General features: G+C 40.8%; 1 protein-coding gene across 1 annotated transcript in view; it reads right to left on the reverse strand.

Moving 5' to 3' along the window:
• Nucleotides 1–2195: 2195 nt before the first annotated feature.
• The window catches only part of pds5b (PDS5 cohesin associated factor B), a 32900-nt gene continuing 10592 nt past the window's right edge, over nt 2196–24503 (reverse strand). Inside the window, exons 3-35 of the mRNA XM_084374121.1 lie at nt 23581–23784; nt 23100–23186; nt 20176–20273; nt 18865–18991; nt 18476–18556; nt 16697–16837; nt 15775–15890; nt 15041–15135; nt 14715–14860; nt 14094–14245; nt 11841–11954; nt 11649–11730; nt 11509–11557; nt 11176–11315; nt 10296–10411; nt 10051–10156; nt 9491–9651; nt 9183–9306; nt 8857–9015; nt 8565–8633; nt 8307–8443; nt 7960–8083; nt 7586–7790; nt 7149–7263; nt 6733–6865; nt 6498–6617; nt 5939–6001; nt 5677–5822; nt 5016–5088; nt 3683–4083; nt 3444–3524; nt 3112–3211; nt 2196–3000 (exon numbers count right to left, since the gene is read on the reverse strand). Coding sequence (XP_084230247.1) covers nt 2968–3000; nt 3112–3211; nt 3444–3524; nt 3683–4083; nt 5016–5088; nt 5677–5822; nt 5939–6001; nt 6498–6617; nt 6733–6865; nt 7149–7263; nt 7586–7790; nt 7960–8083; nt 8307–8443; nt 8565–8633; nt 8857–9015; nt 9183–9306; nt 9491–9651; nt 10051–10156; nt 10296–10411; nt 11176–11315; nt 11509–11557; nt 11649–11730; nt 11841–11954; nt 14094–14245; nt 14715–14860; nt 15041–15135; nt 15775–15890; nt 16697–16837; nt 18476–18556; nt 18865–18991; nt 20176–20273; nt 23100–23186; nt 23581–23784 — 4098 coding nt within the window. The 3' untranslated portion in view covers nt 2196–2967. The remainder of the gene's footprint in view (nt 3001–3111; nt 3212–3443; nt 3525–3682; nt 4084–5015; nt 5089–5676; nt 5823–5938; nt 6002–6497; nt 6618–6732; nt 6866–7148; nt 7264–7585; nt 7791–7959; nt 8084–8306; nt 8444–8564; nt 8634–8856; nt 9016–9182; nt 9307–9490; nt 9652–10050; nt 10157–10295; nt 10412–11175; nt 11316–11508; nt 11558–11648; nt 11731–11840; nt 11955–14093; nt 14246–14714; nt 14861–15040; nt 15136–15774; nt 15891–16696; nt 16838–18475; nt 18557–18864; nt 18992–20175; nt 20274–23099; nt 23187–23580; nt 23785–24503) is intronic.

Consider the following 24503-nt stretch of genomic DNA (forward strand, 5'->3'; position numbering starts at 1 on the left):
CAAAACACTATTAAATGGACCTTTGAAAAAGCAGAGAGGGTCTGACATGCAAACAGTGGTATTTGGACAAAAATGAAAGTGGCTGTAGCTCAGTGGGTAGAGCAGGTGACCAGCCACCAGAAGGTTGCTGGTTCGAACCCCGGCTCCCCTGGGCGGAACTGAGCTACATGCCGAAGCATCCTTGAGCAAGATGCTGAACCCCTACACTGCTCCTGATGTGCAGTTGGCACCCTGCAAGCTGCAAGGCAGCCTCTGCCATCAGAGGGCCCTGGATGAACTGGTGTCTCATCCAGGGGTGTACCCTGGCCTTCGCCCTGTGAGAGCTGGATTTGGCCCCAGTAGCCCCGCAACTCCCCGAAAGGGGGGATAAAAGCGGCAACACCCCGCGACCCCAATAGCGAAATAGCAGAAAGAAAATGAGATGAGATGAAAGTGTTTGCACAGCTCATTAGAAACACAAACTTTGAATCAAGTAAAACAGTTCTTAAAAGGTCCTGTTTTTGAGTCTCGTTCCAAACTTGTCAAAGCACCAGGGTCTGGGACGGTGGCCGACCTGTCCTACAATCCCAAAGCGTCAGTATTTAATGAGCTTGGAATGAGACTCAAAAATAAACTTTTCTTACTGATAGTACCTTTAAGACCTCTGAGAAGTCAGCTGATCAGTTTTAATCTACATCAAACACGTTGTGTGTCGATGTGTTGATTTCTTGTATGATAGTTAAAAAAGCCTAGTACATAGCAATACTGTGTAGAATTATTACAAGGAATGTGGACAGAGTTGGACAACTTACCTGTCAAAAGACTGTCGTCATCGAGTATCAGCTCAGTTCACACAACTATAAATATAGAACTAAAAACCTCAGGCTGCTGCAGTGACAGGTTCCAATGTCTCTCTGTAATGTGGTGCCAAAGCTTTTGAACACAGCAGCCAGTTTATTTTAGAAATTTGATTTGATTTCACAGCAGACATGTTGACATGTCACAGGCACAGGCGGCCCTAATAACAAATAATGGCTCCCTTACCTTTTGAACACAGCATGTCCACTGTGTGTACAAGACATCGATGTAAATCACTCTTTCTGTGAATTGCATCCTGAAACGGTCTCTCACCTGTTTTGGTCTTGTGAATTTATGTATAAACTGTGGAAAAAGATTTTTTTTTATATAGGTGACATTTTGGCTGTTATGATCGCAACGATAAGGACGATAATGCCTTTTCCCTCATCAGTCTGACTGTACTTCTCGCATAATTCCACATACATAAATATAAATTCAAATGGTGCAGTACATGTCTACGGTCTCTACTGCACAAAACAGAACAGCAGTAAAAACGATGAATCTTCTCTCTCGTCTCTTTGTATTTTCTTCAGTCTTCTGTTAGGTTTGTTTCTTTAAGCCGTCCTCTTATGTTTGTCACTGGTTCAGGTCTGAATGTATACGATTCTGTGTTAACCTTTGTTACTGTTTGCGGACAATTTGAAATAAAGTTAAATGATAAATAAATAAATAATGCTAGCTAGCTAATATAGCGGGAACAGTGAGGCTGAGCTGAAGAGTTTGGGACTACTTGAACTGTGTAACCACTCAGCTACGTACAGAAAGCAGAAAAAGCTTTGCTTACTACGTAAATTCCATTAAAATACATTTTATCATATTCGTGTGAATGTGTATCTATGTCCAAACCAACTATGCTAACAGAAGAGGGCAAACACACACTACAACGCCTTCCTGGTGATGTTGCCTAGCAACACAAATGGCGGGGATTCTGCATCCCTGGTCTACGTTTTATATCGAAAACAAACAAAAAGCCAGTTTAAAAAGAGCAATTGGAGTCAATAAATGATGATTTTTGTGGTTTTACATTTGGCATTTTGATGGGAAGTGGAGTCCGAGGAGACTCGCATCATCCAATACAATCATGACATCATGAGTCGACATTCATGGACTTACCTAGGAACAGTTTCAAAGTCAATGCATAAAGGGATGATGAAAGATAAGAATGAATAAATTAATAGACATTTTTTTTAAAAATTAATGAATGCCGACTAAATTTGTGCCCACACAGGATCATCCATCTTTGTGTTCCTCTCTTCTGTCGGATTTCCCTGACACCTGAAGGCATCACAGCTGATTACCATGTGAAGCAAACAGCTTCATCCAAGACGTCAAAGTGAAATAAAGAGAAATGGAGCATGTCAGGTTTTATAGAGAATTATATTGATACAACAGGGGATCTGACTGGGTGGATGTGAGGCCGAGTTAATCAGCAGTGACAAACACTACAACCACAGCTGCTCATGACTTCCATCTACCAGCAAGTACAAACCTAAAAATTAGATGCACACTACAATCTTTTCCAGAGGCAACTCTACATTTGGACAGGTTTCTGACAATTTTTTTTTTTTAATTTTCCGATACATGGTAAAAAAAAAGGTATTAATATACAGAACTGTAAACAAAAACGCATGTTTTCCTTTAAAGTAAAATGACACAATTAACGTCACAAAAAAAGGTAATGGTTAATCTCTTTCGGTTTTAAAAAGTGTGACACAGAGGGAATGATTGATAAGCAATATTGCTTTATGGGAGCACTTTAATAATAATAATATAGGCGGGTAACGGCTTTACAGCATCCCCCCAGTCAGCATCAAACACAACAACAGAACATGAAACAGACATAAGAGACTATTTACAAGGGTGATCTTTTTTTGTTTTTCTGTTAAAATTATTTCTACGTAATGTGGCGAACATCATCACAATGCAACAACCCACAGCTGATGATACAGATGTACTCATGTAGTGTGCGTGTGGTATATGCAAGTGTGTGAATTTGTGTAACAGTAGGAGCATCGGCGTATGAAAAGTTTAAAAAGTTCAATGTCCATATTTTCTTTCCTATGTCATCCCTCCACGACTTTTAGAGTACACGCGCCATTTTCATTTGTCCTCCGTCATTTTTTTTTTAGCTCATCTTCTCCGCCCTGCTGCCTTCTTGCGACCCTGTGGAGAGTAAAACAGTATGGTGAAAACTTTACTCAGAATACAAGCTTATAAATCCTCCTATACTTCTTAAATTAGTCCCTGATATGATTCATGTGACACCTTAAGTACCTTCGGTGTTGGCTCGTCTTCCTGCTGCTCCTCCTCCTCCTCCTCTTCTTCTTCCTCAGACTCGTCTTTAGCAGCGGCTGCCTTCGATCGCCCACCGCGCCTGGATACCACAGAGGGGATTCACAGTGAATCAGAGTGCCTCAGCATGTAAACACATCACCCACCGAAACTTCTCGCTCAATATCTCTCAAAATACCATCGACCAGGCGCCAAATGTTGGAGAGAAGAATCTTCAGCAGATAAATCATTAACTTACACGCAGTCCACTGGCCAGTAAGACACAGTAATGCTGTAAAACACAACACAGATCACAAAATGTGTGTGTATCTTACGCTGGTTTCTTGGCGGCTGGCTGAGCTGATTTGGGTGGACGTCCTCTCCTCTTCTGCGGTGTGGACTCTGCTGACTCCGAGCTGTTGAAGGAAGACAAAATGCAGACGACACCAGACTTTGAGTCAAAAATGAACATGCTGACAGATCTTCCGTGCCAACAGTGGATGCGATTAGTGACGACGATTCAACTTCTCTGTCTGCGTGTACTGCATAGACGGAGGATTACTCTGCGTCTTACCCTTGTGATCGCCGTGGCGTCCTGGTTTGCCTTCCTCCCTTGGTCTTCAACTCCATATTTTCACTGCTCTTGTCATCCTCTTCCTCCTCATCCTCTCCTTCCTCCTCTTCCTCCTCCTCTTCATCATCCTCTGGTGGAGGAGCAGCCTTCTTTCGCCCCCTCTTTCCCTTGGCAGGTGTGTCCTGAGTGGCAGCGGCGGACTTCGGCGGCCGGCCCCTGCGTCCTTTTTTCGGCGGGCTGTTCTGTTCGTCCTCTGGCCGATTGTCCTCGTCCCACTGGTCCTCGGGCTCGGCTGCTGCGGTCGCGTTGGCTGCCAACTTCTTGCGTCCGCGCTTCGGCTTGCTGTCCTGGTCGTCGCTGGAGGTCACGCCACGTTTGCGACCGCGGGGCTTTTCGATATCCTATATAAGAGAGAAGACATGTCTGCTGTAACCTGTGTGAACTCTGATATTACATGGCCAAACCAGAAGCTTTCTGTGATGCTTCCTGCTTAAAACTCACCTTCTAATTAAATAAATGTGAGAAACAAGTTGTTAAACAATAGAACGTTCCTGTGAAATGTTTGAAATGCACATAACGTTTGTACTTTTTTGACAGAAGACATCACCTCAACGACAAAATGATGTATGCGGTAACTCTGAAGGCTATTATTAATCACCGTTTACGCAATGTGTACCTGCTAATCTTATCTTGACTTCTGTCCAGCAGCTGTTTGCACAGTAGGATCAAAACACAGACGCACCAGCTTTTATCACCCCGACACTTCACTGGATCACAGCAACGTGCCCATTCCTACTCGTCCTGAGCTACGGTGTTATTTCAGATAGTGCTTTTCCTTTATTTGTGCAGTCATACTATAAAACATGTTCGCTTTTCATTACCAGTAATACTGCAGTTCAAACAAATTTACCATTCGGATCACATTGTATACAAAAGTCGTTTTATTTTTGCTTGTTTATTCTGTTGGCGTCATGGGTGCTCTTATCAAAAGCAAATTAAAGGAATAAGGAGGAAATCAGGCTTCAGTTTGAGGAAATTGGGTCGTGCAAATGCAAAAATAACAATCCTTAAGATTGTTACAACTTTTTCCAGAAAACGATGGCTGGGAGATTCTGATAACATTCCAGTAGCTCGGAAAGAATAACTCCAGGATATTTTGGGATGATTACTGGAGCTTTCAGATGATATTTACACACAAAATGGTCTGAAAAGATTTCATTAGTAACAAGGATATGAAGGCCAAGAAGAATTAAAGTTAAATTGTAAGACCAATCAGCTTAAGTTCTCACATCACAGTAGATATTACATCAGTTAATAAAAGAGGTTTTAATACCTTATCAGTGCTGTCTGCTCTCTTTAGGGTGATGTCCTCGTTTTCACTATGATCCATCTCTGTGCTGTCGTGCCTGAAACACAGAAATTATTTTAGATACACATCAATTCAACACCAGCTGCAAGTGACAAGATACAAAAGCCGGCTCTGTGGTTCTGTGTAGTCCATCATCAGATATCAATGAACATCTTCACTGTCTGGGCTGTGAGGAAGTTTGTTTTCATATCTGGGATCAGAGTAGAGCTGCAACAATCAGTCGATTAACTGATGAGTGATGAGATGATCGAAGAGAATTAATGGCCGACTATTTTGATCATTGATCATCATTTCGGTAATTTTTCGGGAAAAAAGTCAAACACTTGCTGGTTCCAGCTTCTTAAATGTAAGGATCTGATGATCTTCTTTGTCATTGATGACAGTTAATAAAGAGTCCTTCAGTTTTTTTAACTGTTGGTTGGGTAAAAGCAGCAAACTTAAGATGTCACACTTTGGGCTCTGGGAATCTATGATGAGAGTTTTCTAATTAATTGTAAAAGTAATTGTCAGATTAATCGATAATGAAAATAATTGTAAGTTGCAGCTCTAGTTCAGAGATCAGAACACCTGAACGTCTTGAACTGGACTGGATTTTGAGTTTTCATGTGACTAACATGTCCTATACCTGGTCTTGCTGCGCTGTGGAGAACCCGGGTTAGACGAGGAGTCGTCGTTGCTGGCGGTCTCCATACGAGAAGCTTTACTCTGGAGCTGCTTCCCCGCCGACGACAGAGGCTTGTTTACTGCACCCAAAACGTTAGCCGACTTCGGCTGGTGGAGCGAGAAATTAGAAAAAGTTACAGTTTGATTTGTGTTGCATGCAGCAAAACAGAGATATGAGAAGGAAACAGCCAACACTGACATTTTTGAAGCGTTAATAAGCTTACCTTTCCTGGTGTGAAGAATGACTTCATCTCTGGTGGGAGATAATTTTTTGTGTTGCTGAAATTCTGTAACAGAGAGGAGGGTTATGTTAGAGTATTTGTGTGTGTCAGGAGAACAAATACCAGAAGATAACATGAAACACAAGCTGAGGATTACGATGAGAGCGTTTGCTCCTGACAAAAAGTCTAATTAGTAAAAATGTGGGCCAGCTATGTTGATAATTCCTGCTGAAACAAGCCTGTATTTACACAAAAATCTGGGGCGCTTCCACAAAATAAATAGGTTACAAATAGCTACTGCGACAAAGAGGATACAAGTCATCTGTGTTTATCTTCTAATTACCACTTTTCAAAGAGGTGCAAATGCATAAATACCCGTAACACTCTAAAGGGAATTGTGCAACTTGACCTCTCATTTAAGAAGTCAAATATAATAAATTGTTTTGAAGATCAGATTTGCAGCTCAGCTGTTGCTATTATTATACATCAGACCAGAAGACGGCAGTAAAGATATTGCTCTGCTGGAAATGAATACTGAAGATCTTCTGGTGCAGACACCAACCTTGTCTGGTTTGGTGAAGAAGCACGTGGGCAGCACCGGGTCTTTTGGTGACTCCAGGCTGTAGGTGGTGCTCTTTGACATGATAATGTGCATGGCTACGTCACACACTGTGTAGAGTTTCTGTAAAGAGGAGACACAAAAGGTTGATACTTGGAGGCAGTGAAAATGAGTATGTATTGTCCAGATATCATAAATTCAGTGTACGAGAACTCGTCTTGCAGACTGATATGTGTACCTCGTTTGTTTTGGGATCGGTGGGGGCCTGGGCATCTTTCGTCTGTTTGATATTCTCCACCATTTTCCTGATGAAGGCGTGGCTGTTGTTCTCATTCTTGGCCATGATGATCTCAAGGACAAACCACAAAGCTCTGACAAGAAAGGGAGGTTTGACATTAGCATACAGGACTTACAGAGCGTTTTCATTCTAAAGTTCTTGGACGCAGCATTAAAATTGTTTGGACACCGAAGATGCACTTCATGAGTAATGGCAATAATAAAATGGTGATAGCGGCGAGTATTCTCTGTGGGGGGGAAGTTATTATTCAGTGCTTAGTGTTTTCATAGCCAACATAGCTGCATGTGTAATTAAAAATGTGTACTTCATTCGTTCATCATCAGTGTTATCATCTACAAACAGCTTTGCGTACTTACTCTTTAATGTCTTTGAGCTGCTCGATGTCCTGTACTTTGACATAGTCTGGGTCGTGTGCCAGCAGGTGGATGGTGTAGGGCACCACATACTCCGGCAGCAGTGAGAACAGCTTGTCTGTTGGCACACACACAAGGTAAACATTGTAGCAATATTACCTCATCACAACAGTGCTAATGACGTGCACGGAAAGGAAGCAAAGATCGTATTCATTCCTTTGCACTCGGACAATTTCTGTTTAACTTCCCCTTTATAATAATTTTAGCTCCATATGTAAAATATTCTTAGTAGATATATAAACTGTAGAATGTAAGCATTAAATAATGGATGACTTGTTTTTAATGCGACAGACTTTTGAGAGCTGCTATTAAGATAAAATAAACAAACAAAAATATCAGATTCCACTTGAAAATTGTCAGATCTCGTCGAATTTGTTTACCACTGATGGCTGCGTGCTGTTTGAGGTACTCTCTGCGTATGTTGACGTTTTTCACCAGGCACTGGCGAGCGTGAGCCCTCCTCTCCTTAACGGGGTCCTTGGCACACAAAGCGAACACTGCCATGTATTCCAGAGGCAGACGGAGGCGGCACAGGCCCCGATGGAGCTTCTGGGAAAAACACTGTCGCACCTGGTAGCACTCATCCTAGAGAGTGGAGAGAATGACGCACAGACAAACAGTGACGGTGATTAGGAGGAGGAGACAGATGATGAAATGGTTTGGAGAAATGTGGGGAGGGAGCGCAGATGCATCATTTTAAAACAATTTAAAATCAGAGCCATAAACAGACAGAGAGACCTGTGGAGGTTCTTACATTGATGACGAGAGCACACAGCTGATACTGCTCCAACGTGATGATTTCGTGATAGCAAGGCTCCTGTGCCAGCTTCAGCAGGGCGCACGCCGCCGCCAGCCGCAGCCTCGACATGTCTGGTTTACTGGGGGATGATGGGAAGGAGGCAGAGGAGACAGAATAAACAAGGGTTTCATGTTGTTATGATGAAGCCCAACATCCCCCCCTAGGCTTCAAAAAACCTATTAAAATCCAGCGCTTCACTGAAAATGTCATTTTAATAATCTGAATACAAAACTGCTCAAGAGGCTGGTACACACAGGAGCCTCATGCTTGTCTGATAAAGAAGTAGAGGCTTTGTTGTTTACCCCATCCTGCCCTGCTCGGTGAGGTCTCCATCACTGTGTAGAATAGCGGTCAGCATCCTCAGAGTGGAGTTGCCTGATTTGCTCTGGTTGTTCTTCACTCCTAGTAACCACCTCACCATCAGCTTTATGCCCTGGATCTGAACAAAGGTAAATAAAGAAAGATTGTGATGAAGTATTCTTCATATAAAAACAAACAACAGTAGACTAAAAAGGTGAACAGAGAGAGTGTCAAGAGACACATGAAGGTTCACAGCTGACCTTGGCCAGAGTTTCCGGGGACACTTCGTCATCTGGAACCCAAAGTTTGGTTGTCTTCTTGCCTGGGATCTACAGACAATACAGATAATAATATACGACTTATTTCAAATGATACGAACAGACAGGCAACATAAATGCTGATTGTAGGACAGTTTTTTGGCCACGTTTCAGGTTTTCAGTCTGGAGTTTTGTTAGTGAAAATGTAAAGTGTCGAATAAATAAACAATAACAAGCTGCCCTGGTCTTCAACATGAGCAGAGTGTATATGATGATATGAAGATGGATTGTGTACCCTGTCGTTCATGAGCAGATCCTTCACAATGAAGTTGGCGACTAGAGATTTGAGCGGTGCAGCAAACTGTTCTGGCGCCAGCTGAGCCAGGTGACCCAGGGTGGTCAGAGGAGTGATGAGCTGCTCCAGGTTAGCAGGGTCCAGGCCTTTATGCAGAGGCTGGGGGACGTAAACATGTCACATTTAATTGGCATGACTTGACATTTAATTTACATTTTCTATATATATATATATATATATATATATATATATATATATATATATATATATATTTCTCTTTTATGAGTAAGAAAGTTAAAAAAACCAAAGTGATGGGATTGACTCACCTCAAAGATCTGGGCGAAGTGTGTGTCTCTGTTGGTGAACATGGCGTTGATGCAGTGGATGGCATACTTGGCCTGGCGAGGGGGGCCTCTCTTGGCTTTGGCCTGTAGTACCGGCAGCAACACACTAGGGGGAGCAGGCAGGAGAGCACCATTACAAACCATAGGAAGCCATAAGCCATGAAGAGTGCAGCGTGCTCAAAGCAAGTGTCTCAGCCCAAAATATGAACAACCACAGTTTTTAAATGCCTGATTTAAAAGAGTGATTGCACACGTCCTGCTTCAAGCATCAATCAGGTGATGAGACGTACGATTTGATGTGAGGGAAACTCTCTTCCATCTTGCTGCCCGTGTTCTTGAAGATCTGCAGCGCAGCCTCTGCGACCTTCTCGTCGTCCATCTTCAGACAACCCAACAGGGACTCGAATGTCTCTGCGGAGTGGAATGACACCGGGTGTGTGAACGACAGCACCTGTGTGGGATTAAAAAAGAAGAGGTTGAACAGCTGCTTGTAATTTCTACAATAATCACCATCAATCATATAAAGTGTTGACTGTAGAAACTAGAATTCTTTGAAAACAAATGTCTTTGTGTCAGTATATAATGTTTAATGACTGGTGCTGCCTTCCCGTTTGTCATTCCATTACTTCACTCAACAAGAACAGAGCACAGCAGTATATTTATTCAGTGATTACTGGAGTAGCAGGCAGTAATTCACACAGACACCCCAGCAACAGAACTGTTGGAGGAGTTTAGAGCCAATCGTTTGTGTTAAATGGAGCACCAACATGAGATAATGAACTGACAACCTAGTATTCATCACCACATGTTGCAGATAGATGCAAATGTTCAGCTGACGTTTGGTTTTTACCTTCAGCAGTTCCAGTCCTGCTCTAATGGCCTCTTCAGTAGGGACGCCCTCCTCTTCATCATCGGCTGTTCCGTCTATAGATTTGTTCACCTGTTTTATCAAAGCACTAACAGATGAAAGACAGAGAAAAAAGGTCAAACACGGCACAATTGAATCAAATATCACACACAGAAATACACACACACACACACACACACACACACACACACACACACACACACACACACACACACACACACACGTACCTGATGGACTCTGTGTCGATGTGTACAGGAGCGATTCTCTCCAGCAGGAACTTGACCATTTCCAGGAAGGGATTACTGGGCTGTTTGGGGCTGCCGAGCTTTTTAGTGATGTCTCGCTGAAAAGGTGACAAATAATTTACAAAATTATTATAATAATGACACTAATGCATCAAACCTGACAATGTGTAAAACTGAAATGGTGTGAAAAGAGACATTTTAGAGAGAAAGAGACAAATCCCCTCAACGCGCAACCAGGGAAAAAGGGAAAAAAAAACAACAACCCACAAACTTCTTACAATAATAAACTGACCAACAGTATCTCCATTTATTTCCAGTGTCCATTCATCAATCTGTTTAGATGAATAATTCAATATGTAATAAATCTCCTAACACACTACATGCGAGCAAACAGGAATTAGGCAAGTATCCAGCTTAACATCCCATCATTCACTGATTGTGTTAGAGATTATAAAAGAGGCAGCAAAATTTGCTCTCTGATAACATTAATTGAAGAACTGATGTAAAAAGTGTATCAGCAGATTCACTGTTAGAAGCAGGGGTAAGCTATCCTCACACTCATGATGGTCATTAAGAGATTACTGCAGATTAATTCACAATTTGTACCAACTTTAACAACCTTTTTAAACCCAAAATACTGACTCAAAGCTTAAAGCTACAAGTGAAAAAACTTCTACACAGAAAGATTATAAAGACACTTCTGGGGTTTTCTACTGCTTCTTGAAGTCAAAACCTTTGATTTGAGAAAATGTTTTTAGAGCCCCAAAAACAGAGTATCGATTACTATAAAATCAAAGGCAGTGACGGGAATTAAATTAGAAGGCACTACGCTGTGACCTGGGACAGAAACGTCAATACTCACCACACAGACTTCAGCTTGCTTGCAGGAGCAGGAGGGGCTGACCAAGGTTTCCAACTGATCTCTGATGCGCTCGTCATCGTCCAGGACCTGAGCCAGCTTCTTTACAAAGTCCTGAGCCTTACCCGGGTCTGGCAGGTTCCCTGTAGACAGAATAAAAAGACGATGTCAACAAAGCATAAATTTGAAACAAGGATGGCTAGCTCATCCTGTTTCAGCAATTTCAGAAGAAATGTTGCTCTTTTTCCCTTCTACTTCATCTATGCTAACAATTTGATGCAAACTTTCTGAAAGAAAGTTGTTGAACTAATTTTTAACATGCGTGAGATGCCTTACTTGTGATCACCATGACTTTGGCGAAGACAGCCTTGCTTGATGCGTCAGACTACAAAAAAACCCGACAAAAACAGTCAGGAAACATAAGATAAGAGTTGTTAAACTATCAGCTTTCTAAAGTGTGCTTCAGTCAGAGTTACCTTCGGTTTTTTGATCAAGTCCAGCAGGTCTTTGACGTGGTGTCTCAGCAGATTCTGGCATTTCCACATCTCATTCAAAGCTCTGAGAGGCACAGAGGAGGAAAATTATAAAAGGTCTTCCTTCAACATTTCGCCCACAAAGTCACAGTCACAGCAACTACCTTTAATCTTTTGTGTGTGAGAGAGACTTACTTTACAGCATTTGTGTCCAGGGTGGCATACAGGTAGTAAAGACACTTCATCCTCTCCGAGGTTTCCAGGTTGTGAGGAACCATGTACTGGGCAAAGACTCGCTCCACCAGCAACCTGTGCACATTAAAGGAAATATTTAAGATATTTAATATTTTTAGATTAAACTGAAGATTATCTGTTTGTTTTTCTCTTTAAAGGTTTGAGCTGAGAGTCCTGACAGCGAGTGGACACGATTAGTTTATTACGGGGTTCCCACATCTTAACACAAAATTCAAGAACTTTTCAAGGACGAATCCCTTCAACTAAAATGACCCAACACGGCAAAGACATGGATCAAGGTTAATTATTGTTACAACACAAAGCATAATGACAACTAGCAATTTTTTTAAATATATTTTAAAAATGTGCACAAAATATATAAATTCAAAACACTTTTAATGACCCATATCTATGTCTGTTTTTATAAAAAAATTCAAGGCCTCGATTTTCTCTCCTCAAATTCACAATCTTTCAAGGATTTCAAGGACTTGTGTGTTCCCTGTTAATAAGATTATCCACACCAGGATCAGAAAATCAAGGCAGCTTGGAAGAAAGTGGAAAAAAGTTTCCTGTTGAATTTTTCTTCTTATTTTCAAATATTTATGCATGAATGAGATCACAGTCCCTCCCTGGTAGTTACTTACCAAATATATTAGCGACTGTTTAATTAAATACATTTCTCAGCAGTCTGGGCATAATCTCACATTTTAATACCTCTCATAATAACATTTTGACACTTTATGATTAAGTACATTTTAGATCATAAATTCCAGCAGTTTTAAGGGAGAATTTGCTGAGCATGCACGAGTATTTTAGTGCTGCACTGTTTAACTTTCATACAGTCGCACTCACACAGGAACTGCCTGTTACAATACAGACTTTTCCTGCTGGCAGCTGAGCAGCTCCACTGCAGCAGAGTGATCCAAAGGACAACACGGCCCTGCAGTTAGATCTCAGGACTAGTTTTTTCTTTTTTATGTGTGTGTGTGTCTGTGTGTGTGTTGTCATTCAGGCTTTTGTTCAGGAGGTGCCCACTTTGCCCCCAACATGGCTCATCTACTTTCTACTTCAGCTGGTGACATTTTGCAGAATCACTTTCAATAACTCCCACAGAGGTCCTGTATGCCCTCTGTGTCGTGCATTTGCAGGTGGAGATACGAGTGATGCTGCAGTGTGCTGTGTGGCTTCTCAAATAATGAAAAAACATTACGCTGGCCTGAGGCTAATGTAGTGGTCACATTAGAGAAGAATTTGTTGTTTTGATTCTGAAAGACCGACTTAAAAGCTGGCAGTAGACGGGTTTTCTGCTTCACGTATCATTATGAAGTGAATATTTATTGCACAATGTAATGGGTAGAATAATGAGACCATCAGCGTTTGCATTGGTTCATCATAAACATTGCCACCACTATATCATTTTGTCTGCCACCAGGCACGGGGTTTGGTCCTGTGTTGTTGTTATTTGCCACTCTGAGGAAAACAGAAATGATCCAGTTGTGTTTGCAACAGCGGCACCGACAATAATACCACTTGGAAACACAATCAAACAAAATTCCAGACGGGTGAAAAGTGTTCCCACACTGCTAAACTCTGCTGTAACATATCTCAATGCGATGTTATTATTAATATTAACCCTATGAAAACGGGGGTGGACAGCACCGAACTGGCGGCGAAAGATCGGTGTTTGCATGATCCTGTTTAAATTGATCAAAAGCTAGTGCTTGTCTCACGTTGAAGACTTATGATGATGTCATTACGTTATGTAACATGGGGGAAAATGTGGTGAGTGAATATCAATACTTCTATCAATTACATAACCTTTTAGCTTTGCATGTACAGATTTTAGGGATATGAAACATTTCAAGATACATCACAACAAGCAAAAACTCAGTTTTTGGCATACCACTTCTATTTGCAAAGGATTCATATTAATTATCCACACTGTTCTCCGTGGAACAAGACGCATTCATCAAAACTAAACTAAGTGCAGAAATCCAAAGGTACATTGCCAATAGCCCAAGGCAAACATGGAAGCTGTGGTTGAGAAAATGAAGCGCAAATGATTCAGCAAACTCACAGAAAGTCTCATCAGCATCTTTTACGAAACAAATGTAAATGCTCTCTTTTAAACACTTGCCTCCAGGTGTTAAACACTTACTCATGAAGGTGTTTTGCTTTTCCAGTGTATTTATTATAACAAACAGGAACACAAACCTGTCGTCGATGCTGTTCTGGTAGTAGATATGGAGCAACTTGTCTTTGATCCAGGAAATCTGTTTAGAGGCCTCTCTCCCTCCCTCTCCCTGCAGCGAGTACTTCCTGTAGATCGATGCCAGGCCCATCATGGCCTCCTTACGTACACGCCACTGATGAGGAAGGATAGGGAAAGATAAAAGGAGACGCATGATTATCAATCACGACAACTTGTTAAGTAAGAAATTATGAGAAGATAGAAGGGTTGCAGTAGCTGTAGTCCTCAAAAGAAAACTGGCTGGGCGATCTATAAATACTTACAGTGACAGGAAGTCTTCTCAGTAAGAAAGTTGGAAACTTTGACATGCAGTTGATAAGACAGATGCTCGACATTGTACAAAAACAGCAGCTAAATTACGGGAAAATGTGTTATTTCAATCCAAAAATACTGTAGTCCTTCAAGGAACTGCCTTTAAGAAACTACAAGATTCATAATGATTTAGCCTGGAAGGTTTGTTTACTTTTATTTTTAGTATATATAAATAACTGTGACTAGATTTACATATATATTACATCGCCCAGAGCTTCATACAAAACGCTGAAAACACACTGAGAACTTTTTTGTAAAAAATGCCCACTTACTCTTTTGTCCAATGTCCTCTCCTTAACAAAATTGAGCAGTGCATCATTGACTAGAGACAAGTCTTTCTTGGCAGCAGTTACTATAGAGACGATGACATCATGGCGGATGGCCTCCTCTGGGTCATGTGATCTGACCCTCAAGAATTCTGGGTAAGAAAACAGGAACAAATGAGTGGGATGTGTTAGAATAAGCCACAACCAAAAAAAAACAGCGAATGTTTCTCATTTCTTCCAAATTACACGCTATAAAAAGGAGGTGGCAAAATAACAACACGGATCACGATGGGGTTCCATGCTGATAAACTGAAGCATTTCATCTGATTTACCTGTGAGGTCTTTGGCCAGGTCTGGGTGGTTCATGAGACAATGACTGGCAAACTTGACACACTCCAGTCTGATAGGCACGTGGATGTCGTTAAACCTGTTGGGAGAAGAAGTGGTCGTTAATGTCAGCAACTCTGCTAGGTGACGGTGAGACATAAACACACACACGATTACTTAATCGTGATAAAATTATTTGAAATTAGTTATTTTCACCTGATTAAGATTATTTAAACTTTGTTTTATAATCCAGATTTTACGTATTGTATCTCCCTGTTACACTCTGTCTTTGTTGATATGTTGTATGCATGTACAGCACTTTGTAACCATGTTTCTAAAGGTGCTATACAAATAAAGTTATTATTATTATCACTACTATTACTATTATTATTAGATTGTTCATTAATCGTTTTAGTCATTTTTTAAAAGCAGAAGTGTCAGACATTTACTGGTTCCAGCTTTCAAAATGAAAGAATCTGCTGGTTTTCTGCCATTTATGCCATTTATTTATCCTTTATTTGTGCAGGACAACCTTATGATTTACAGTTACTTATTTATACTCTTTTATCGATTGTTGTTAATGATTGACTAAATGTAAGGTAACAGTGATTCCAGTAAGTTTTAGTATACACTGCATGTTGGAAAAAAAGGGTCTGTCACATTTTAAAAAACTTTAAAAATACTTTTTCAGACTTTTAAAGGATCTGTAGGGTGCCATAGCCACAACTCTGAAACCCACCTGCCCAGGTAACACTGCCAGAGCGGTTTGTTCTGTCCAGCCAACTCGGAGTCCTTGGCTCCAAACATCTTAGCCAGCAGCTTCACCACCTGCAGCCTCTCATCATTATCATTACTCTGCAGAGACAGAGGGAAAGAGGGAGACAGAGAGAGAAATGATGCACAGGACTTGGCCATTTCTTATGGAGAGACACGCCAACTCATTTACATGAACAACACTGGCAACGTTTTCATAACACACAAAGGCAGCCGTTACTTTGGTATCAATATTGTTTTAGAACGAGGAAACAGCAGCGACAAGGAGAAGTAAAGACAAAGGAAGACAAGAGGAAAGGAGTGTGGATGAGAGAAGAAAAGCATTGAGGAGAGAAAACGAGCAACAAGAGATAAAGATGAAAAGAGCGAGGGTGAGACAAAGAATGAGCAAACATGAGAGAGAGAAAAAGAGTGTGTAGTCTGTGGGGGAGAAATTTTATCGCAGCTATTATTTTGAGGAGACAGCAGTGATCTACACTCCCTCTGAACAGTTAATGAGCGTTATCCATCAGCAGGATGCCTTTATGAGACACTGCAGAGGCAACATTATGCTGACTGGCTGACTGCTTTATCTTTCTAATATGAATCAACAAACCTGCAGAGAAAGTGAAAATGTGCAGGATGTGGGTAATAGCTTTGAGAAGAATTCATGTTTTCAGTCGGGCGTGTGGATGAACTCATAACACCAATATAACACGAGCGCTGCTGCTGCTTCCATCTCTGCTATTACCATTACAACAAACAAATCTCATTTATTTACCTGTCAAACATCCTAATAAAGCACAGTGAGGTGTGTTGCACTAAAAAAACAACATGATTTAACAAATGTATGACACTAAAAGCTGCGTTCAGGCAAATTTGAACGTTTACAGGGAGTTTTTCTTCACCTTCAATTTGAACTCGAGCTGCGGCAGCACTGACAGCAGCAGGTGGCTGTCTATGTTGTAAAGCTCCAGGATGAGGTCAAAAACGTGTTCAGACAGATCGCTGACTGAGGTCTTTCCCAGCATCAGCACCTGGTTGAAGAACTGAAGAAGACACAGATGGAGGCATAAAAGGTTATGATAATCCAGCGAGGTCCTCCAACTCAGAACTGTCACTTTTCCGACACACAGTTTCATGCATGTCTCTGCATGGCACTGATGCAGAGGCAGATGCTCAGGTCACAACAGCAGTCTGTGTATGTAGATTCAGTTTATTATTATTTGTCTGTTCTCTCACATTTCCCTCAAGAAAATTTTAAGTCCAGGCTCAAAAATTCCCTGATGCTTGAATCCTCCTGATGTGGCTGATTGTTTGACCTGTGTTTTTGCACTCATGTTGTGTTTTTGTGTCTATGAGCTGTGTCCCTGATGTTTGCGTCTATATTTCTTGTTTTTGTGTTTTTTAGTTACCTTCTCTTGTTTGTACAGAACTTTGGTCAATGTGACTTGTTCTTAAATGTGCTTTAAGAGTGCAAAATCTGTTTTTTTGTGTGTTTTTTCTTTTGATAAATCACACACTGTTTGACCATTGTGCAAAATAGTCTTGCAGATTTATTTCAACATTCGTTATGTTCCAAATATGAGAATAAGCATGTGTATATTATGTATGTATTCATATTACTATATATTTAAACATGTGCATCCATGTGTGTGAATGTTGTTTGTCCAAATAAAATAAAGTGATTATAACAAGGATCAATTACAGATGAGACAGAAGAAAGTAAGGATGTATGACAAAGACTACAAGGACTGTGATCTCAATGAGGAAATCCTCTTGTTATTCGCCCTTCCTTCCTATGGTGAGGTCAAAGGTCAAGTACAGATCAGTATCTCTGGAGGAATTCAGCGGTTTCCTAAATCACACCTCTGCTCTGCACAAACCTGTCTTCAAGTTGTGAAACAGTCTCAAAACCTATTCCACCCCATTCCAGTGGCCTCATTAAATCTCAATTTACGACCCTTGTGCTGAATGTATATGATGTAAATACTAAGATGCTCCAAATGTTTTATGTTCAACAGCTGATTTTAATGTCCAATAGATCACTTAGCTTCATCATTTGCTCATATACAGTATGACTCTCTTGCAGTGCCAAGGCATTTCTAGCATTGTTGGCCCTGGTTCAAATACTCTGGTGGTGTTGGGATCATGCTCTTCCTATAAACCGAATCATAGTGACACTGCACTAATAACAACAGTCACTTCCATGTAGACAACTGACAGTTGATTTGATTGCAATGATAAACAACAACTTATTTGAATAACTGCTAATTTGGAGTTAACATAAGCTGTGATTTCTTTAGTCTGTGGCCCATCAGGCAAATTATGTCTCTAGACTAACATTATTGAAAGTGTCACTCACGAGATATGAAAGCATCGGACATGCAGTTTTGACAGATTAGATGTACACACTTTAAGATAACATCATGAAAAAAGACAACTAAATTGTATGTTAGCTTGTGCTTGATGTGGGAGTTTTCAACCTGGAAGTTATTGTAAACAGATGTTGCGTTTTGGTGCTACTGGGATACATGTAAAACTTTGAAGCTACATCATGCACTGTTTCAACAGTTATTGCTCTCAGAAGTATCATTTCTGTGTTTTTGTGACTATCGCAGAATGTTCAAAATGTAAAACACAAAAATAAGTAAAAAAGTATTTGTGGAGTAAAGTGTTAATCTTACATTGGTGATGTAGGGTTCAATAGCTTGTGCAGTCCTCTTCAGCAAAGCTTTGGCCAGGTCATACGCTTGTTTATTTAAATTCTAGAGAGACAGGAAAAACAAGTGGTGAATAAAACAGCAGGCCAGAGGACATACTACACAACAACAACAGTAACAACAAAAGCACATTTAATGTGATAATTGAGGGTGTAGTCCATCAGTTCTTTTTTTCCCACCCAGGAGAATCCCATTCGGATGCTTGCAGCAGGCACAGATGTCCACAGATGTTTGTGCACAAACTCATAAGCTGCCTTACCTCTCGTCGCCTGCAGGGGTCTCATTGAATTACAGGGTATGGAAAATGATATTGGTCTCAATATTAACGGTTTTCTGTGTGACCACGCTCTTACCTTGTGTGCTGGCACCAGGTTGACCAACACAGTGTCCAACAGCTCCTGTGATACAGTGTCTCCCTCACAGATGATGGAGCTCATCAGGTCTACCATATGCATGTGCACCTTCTGGTTGTGGCCATTGCTAGGGAAACGGGAGGAAAAAGGGTCAAAGGTCGTGGAGGGCATCATCACATAACTTAAAATATAATATTACACACTGGCTCCTATTGAGACAGAAACTTAAGGCAAGGCACTACAGATGAGATGGGAAAAATTATAATAGATGTCACCATGAAACCTCCCCAGTTGATGCTTACAATGAGACAATATTTTTTTGTATTACAAGTTTTATGAAAAATACGCAAATGTGTCAGTATTTAGTCAAATATGTGCTAACTTGCACACATTTCCAGAACAGAAATCTGAATGAATTGTGTGCTTTTGTGGTTTCCTTTCTACTAGTAGGAAAGAGACATGTTGTGGAAGCACATTTTTGCCTGTAGTGTCTGACTTTAAATTTGACTTGGTTTAGATCAAAATGTCAAATACTCAATGGCAGTTTTGAGAGTGTACACGTCACCCATTCGGCACAAGAATCTGTAATTTTCTGAGTGCACCATTGCTGAGATTTGCTTTGCTGGCAGCAGGCATTTCGCAGACTTTTTCACTTGCCAGATCGCTCGTTTTGAAAACAAACTGGCCTCACAAAAACAGACTGCGATGCACCGATCACACAGAGGGTGGGTGTATTTGCTCATAATGATCTGCATGACAGCGGGGGGTAAAGCTTATTACCTAGATCTGTATCTCAGTGACTGCCGTCCTCGACGCTGCCAGGCATTACTAGTCTCATTACCTCCCATTCACTTGTATCACACACACACACACACTAGGGCTGCATTCCCCTACACTGCACATATTTCAAATGGAAAGCAGAGGTCTTTAGATTCCTCCTATAGAGTAAAAAAACACACATTGTGCTGGCACAACCTTGACACACACACAAACACTATTTTGTACCAATGGCAAAGAGCCAAATTCTGTACTGCAGAATTCAGCCCTCAAGGTTGTGTTCAGCAGAGTGAAATTGAGAGCCGTGTTGGGAGGAAGGAGAGGAGAGGAGGGAAGGCAATCAAAGAGAAACAACTGGACTGCTATTGTGCAGTTTCACGATGTAGCAGCAGAGACAGATTTAGGTGTTACAAAAGGCTACAAGGGATAATTTCCTGACATTAAGGACTACTACTGCGGAAAAATAAAAGCTGGCCACACTTTCACAAATTCACCATGATGAATATGGAAACACGTCTTGATAAAAGGACTTACTTGATGACCTGGAAGAGTGTTCTGTACAGCTGGGTGAAGATCTCGTTGCTGTCTTCAAGCTCAAAACAAATGTTGTACGACTTCACCCATGCTATGTTCTGAATAAAAAAAGAGGAGGACGGATGTTAGTGGTGATGCACATGCAAAATAGGAAGATGAGGGAAGGACAGACAGCCATGTTTGCTTGTTGACTTTCAATTATCATCCTTCAATAATCTCGAAACCTGCAAACATGCCTTTGTTGGTCACAAGTTGTGAATGCACCACTGACACATCTTTACCTTTTAAGTTTAAACTTGCTTCTTTAAACATTCAGCACTTACAGAGCAACACTAGCATTTATTCAGAGTTGTGTTTCTCACCACCTGGTGAAAATAAGTCCAAAATTAATCCGTTTTTGTTCTGCTTTTGGAATCATCTGGCTTTTTAGCTACTAAATACTCCACTCTGTCCACCAGCTAGTCACTACCTGTGTCTGTTTGCTGTTTGGCTCTGAGCTATGAGTGAAACCAAATAGTAAAGTTTCAGGCCGGACAGCTAAACAATGAGCTGAAACTCCCTATAAAGCTCCATAAAGCAGAGGGGAAATACAGATTCAGACAATGGGTCTCTGTAGACTCATTACCATGCGCGTCTCTCCTTACACACTGTCATTTGATGCATCGTTATAAGAAAAAATATTGATTAGAGTCACTTCAAATGAGCTTCAGTAAACAAGCTCTGTTGGCACTCACTATGTCCATTTACAGGAGCATGAAGACAGTTTGCCTGGTTTTGTATGATGAGTTGAGGTTTCAATTTCAACTTTAAATTAAAAAGTTCTTATTAAAAACCACTTCAGGGCTGCTGTAGCTAATAATTTGGATTTCACTATTGTTGCATGAAGTGCAAAGCAATTAATGTAATTAAAACTGGAAGTTAGACCTCCTCAATCACACAATTGCTTCCGATTGTTCAATTATGCCCCATTTATAACACTGGCATTTTAATGACAATCTTCATAATAATAATCAAGCTGCAAATAAAATACATTTTCATCCAATTTGACTCAACTTGCCCTTTGATTTCATCAGGAAATAGCTTCTTGCAAACTCCCATAAATGAATCAGAAGCACTTTGAAACACACAAGCAAGAGCAAGTTACACATGCAAGAGCAAGCAAGACGAATGAAAATCAAACAAAACTATATTAAAAGAACATCAGAGAATTCGTTTTTCCTAAAATACTGAGGGATTTAGTCTAGTTACTTTTGAAGCCACACTAAATTTTGATTTATCTTTATTGACTTAAAGGAGTTCAGAAGTTCAGACAGAGGCTGCTGCAGCCCGAAGGAGGTGGAAAACAAAACTGTCAGATTGCTGCTGATATGAACAGATTTCCTCCAAGTTTCTGCTGCACAGCAGGAGAGTGCATGTCATTCTGTCACCACTGCTTCCTCCGCCGTGACTCTACACTCGCCTTCAATATCATTTATTTAATGCGATGCGGTTACAGAAGATCTTTAAAACATTTATTCAGTAAATTTATTCAGAGGATCAGAGGTCAAATAATATAGGGAATGCAAACCCCCTGAGATAGAACTAAACAATTGGCAATGCTTGAACAGTTATTTCCACAAATAGTGGCAGTGGCTTTGAGCTGTTTTAACTGGTGTACGGCTTGATTCGACTTGACTCTACTAGTTTTTTTCCCTTGCCATTTTGGATCATACTGTGTTGGATCGAACAGGTATTTTTTTTTTTTTTTGCATCACCTTGGTTGAGGTTCCAAGCGAGCTGAGCTGATACTTTCAGTGACTTTCTGTTTGCCGTTATTAAAGACCTGGCCTTTATTTCACCTACAGCTTTTTTTTTGCGGAAATATGTAGGCACAGAATGAGCAGAGATGTCAACAAGCCATACACCAACTAAAGTCCTGCACAAGTTAAGTTGTGAGTGAGTTACCATTTAAAAAGTATTAAACTCAGCCCCCCCATCACTTGTTTCTGCACCATGTAACTTCAGTGAGAGGGTAGGATCACAGTGTTACATACATGTTAACGTCAAGATGCACGTTTTCAACACATAACATTGTTATGACGTAATGACTTTTGTTTGTAGTCAGCACCTACATTACGGCTGACAAAGTGTTACAGAGCTGGGATTGTATATACGACAGTTGCTAAAGAAGACTAAAGAAGCACATAGAGAAGCACTCCTAGTGTCAAATACTGTACATGCATACATCATTGGTACAGTAAAAGTCAATCTTCCAAGTCAAATAACAATAAGCAAAACACATTTTTAAGTTGACGGATCGTTCAACTGTTTTTTTTGTTTTTTTTTTGTTTTTTTTTTAATTCCTCTTTCCTGCTACACTGTGAACATGAAATATGCAGTACAAGAGAGGCAGTAAGCTCTCCTTTTATGCGCCTTTTTTAAGAAACATTACTCATGTTAGGGATGTGAACCCTCTCTTCAAATAGCCAATTCCCTGGCAAAATTCCCAGATTTATTAGGGGCCAAAGCCAACAAATCTCTTAATTAAACCTTTAATCTTTTTACTAGCAATGAGCAATGTAGGAAACATTTGAATAGTGAGCTTCTCATTTTAGCTGCTTTCACTGGGCAAATATGACCAGGGGCAGATAGTATTTCCTCTAAGTAGCCTGCACATGTTACTTCATACACATTTAATCAGCACTTCAAACCTTCTGCTCATTGCATTTTCACATTGTAGCTGCAGGTTGTGAGCATTAATTAGGCTGCCACCCTGAAAAGTTTCTTCCTTCTCAGTCAGAGACCTTTGAGTTTGAGTTATTTATGACTGTAGATACGCGTTGAAAGCAAAAGTCTGCAGCTAAGTGTTGAAAACCAAACCCAATAAGACTGTATGAGGGATTCTAAAGGATTCAGATTCAAAAAGGAGACTCGAAATCACATACCTCAAGCAGATAGAAGTATCTGTTGAACTGAGCACTTTTAGTGTCCTCAAGTCCTTTGAGCTGTCGTGTGATGAACATGAAAATGTCCTGGAAACAACAAAGAAACACTGTCATTAGCAGAAATTAGGTTTGATCAGGGCAACACAACAAAGTAAAAAAACAACAACTATAAAAACAGCCACAAAACAAATATACCTAGAGGTGTTTTCAGGCTAAATGCCAGTTCCAACACAAACACTGAAACCTGAACACACCAAAATGATTGTATTCATGACATGCTACTGAATATTGATTTGTGTGTAATAAACAGATTGTGTTTAGAGACTCTATAAAGTGTGAGTCATGTCAAGCCTCCAGCCAAAAACACTGGCTGGAATCAGTCTGCTAGTGTGAAGTAAATACCCCAGAGAAGATACAACTGGGTTATGTAATTAAATCGGTGAGTAACTCTTGTGGAGCAGAGTCTTCTTCAGCGGCATACCTTGAGTTTATCTGGGGAGGTGTAGGGCGCCTCTGGGGCGTAAATCCTGAATATGTCTGCCAGGCAGCAGGCAACCAGCAGACGCACGTCCTTGTCTGGGTGTTTGAGGAAGAAGTCTGAGGCCAGGTGGAGGGCCAGGTTCAGGTACAGCTCCTTCTCTTCCTCAGAGTCCTGGTCCATGTCCATGAAGGTCTTTACAACCATCTAGAAGAGAGAAGGTGCCGGAGGTTAGTGGCTGAGTTGACTGAAAAGCTGGATGCAGTGTGCCATCAATCGAAGACAATTAGGTTTAAAAGTGCACCATGTAACTTTTTCAGAATATCTTGGTTATATGAATCTGTGGTCTTGAACTGTAGGACTTCTTAAGTACACATTGAAGTACTTCCAAAAAGAGCTGCAGCAATTAGTCGATTCATTGTAGGGCCCGACCGATTAATCGGCGAGCTGATTAAATCGGCCGATTATAGCCCGTTTGAGACTAATCGGTAATCGGCCAAAACTCGCCGATTGTCGCCGATATTTTCAGAAATAAAATGCAGGGAATAAGACTTGGTTTTACTTTGAAAATGTTCCGCCATTTGAAAAGATCCCCCGACATTAGGCTATTAATCCTGTAGAGGGCGCACCGACCTCATGACAGACTCCATCCACTATCCACTAACCACCTCACAACACAGCAGAGTGACTGATCTGGAGCAGGCAGCGGTAGGGACGCACGGAGGGGAGTGGTCCGCCTCAACGTTAAATAAACAAGTTTGTGAAATAAAGTAGTTGAAAACGTAGTAGTAGTGGTTGAAAACGCTTTTCTGGTCCGAGTTTGATTCATGATAAATCCGTGGTATATTACTGAGAGGATCAGTCGGTCTTCCTGTCGGCGTGAAGAGCAGTAGCCTACAGTATATCGAGTGTTCCTGTTTTGTTTT

The sequence above is a fragment of the Pagrus pagrus genome, assembly GCF_965226575.1.
Source record: "Pagrus pagrus genome assembly, chromosome: 14".
Lineage (NCBI taxonomy): Eukaryota > Metazoa > Chordata > Actinopteri > Spariformes > Sparidae > Pagrus > Pagrus pagrus.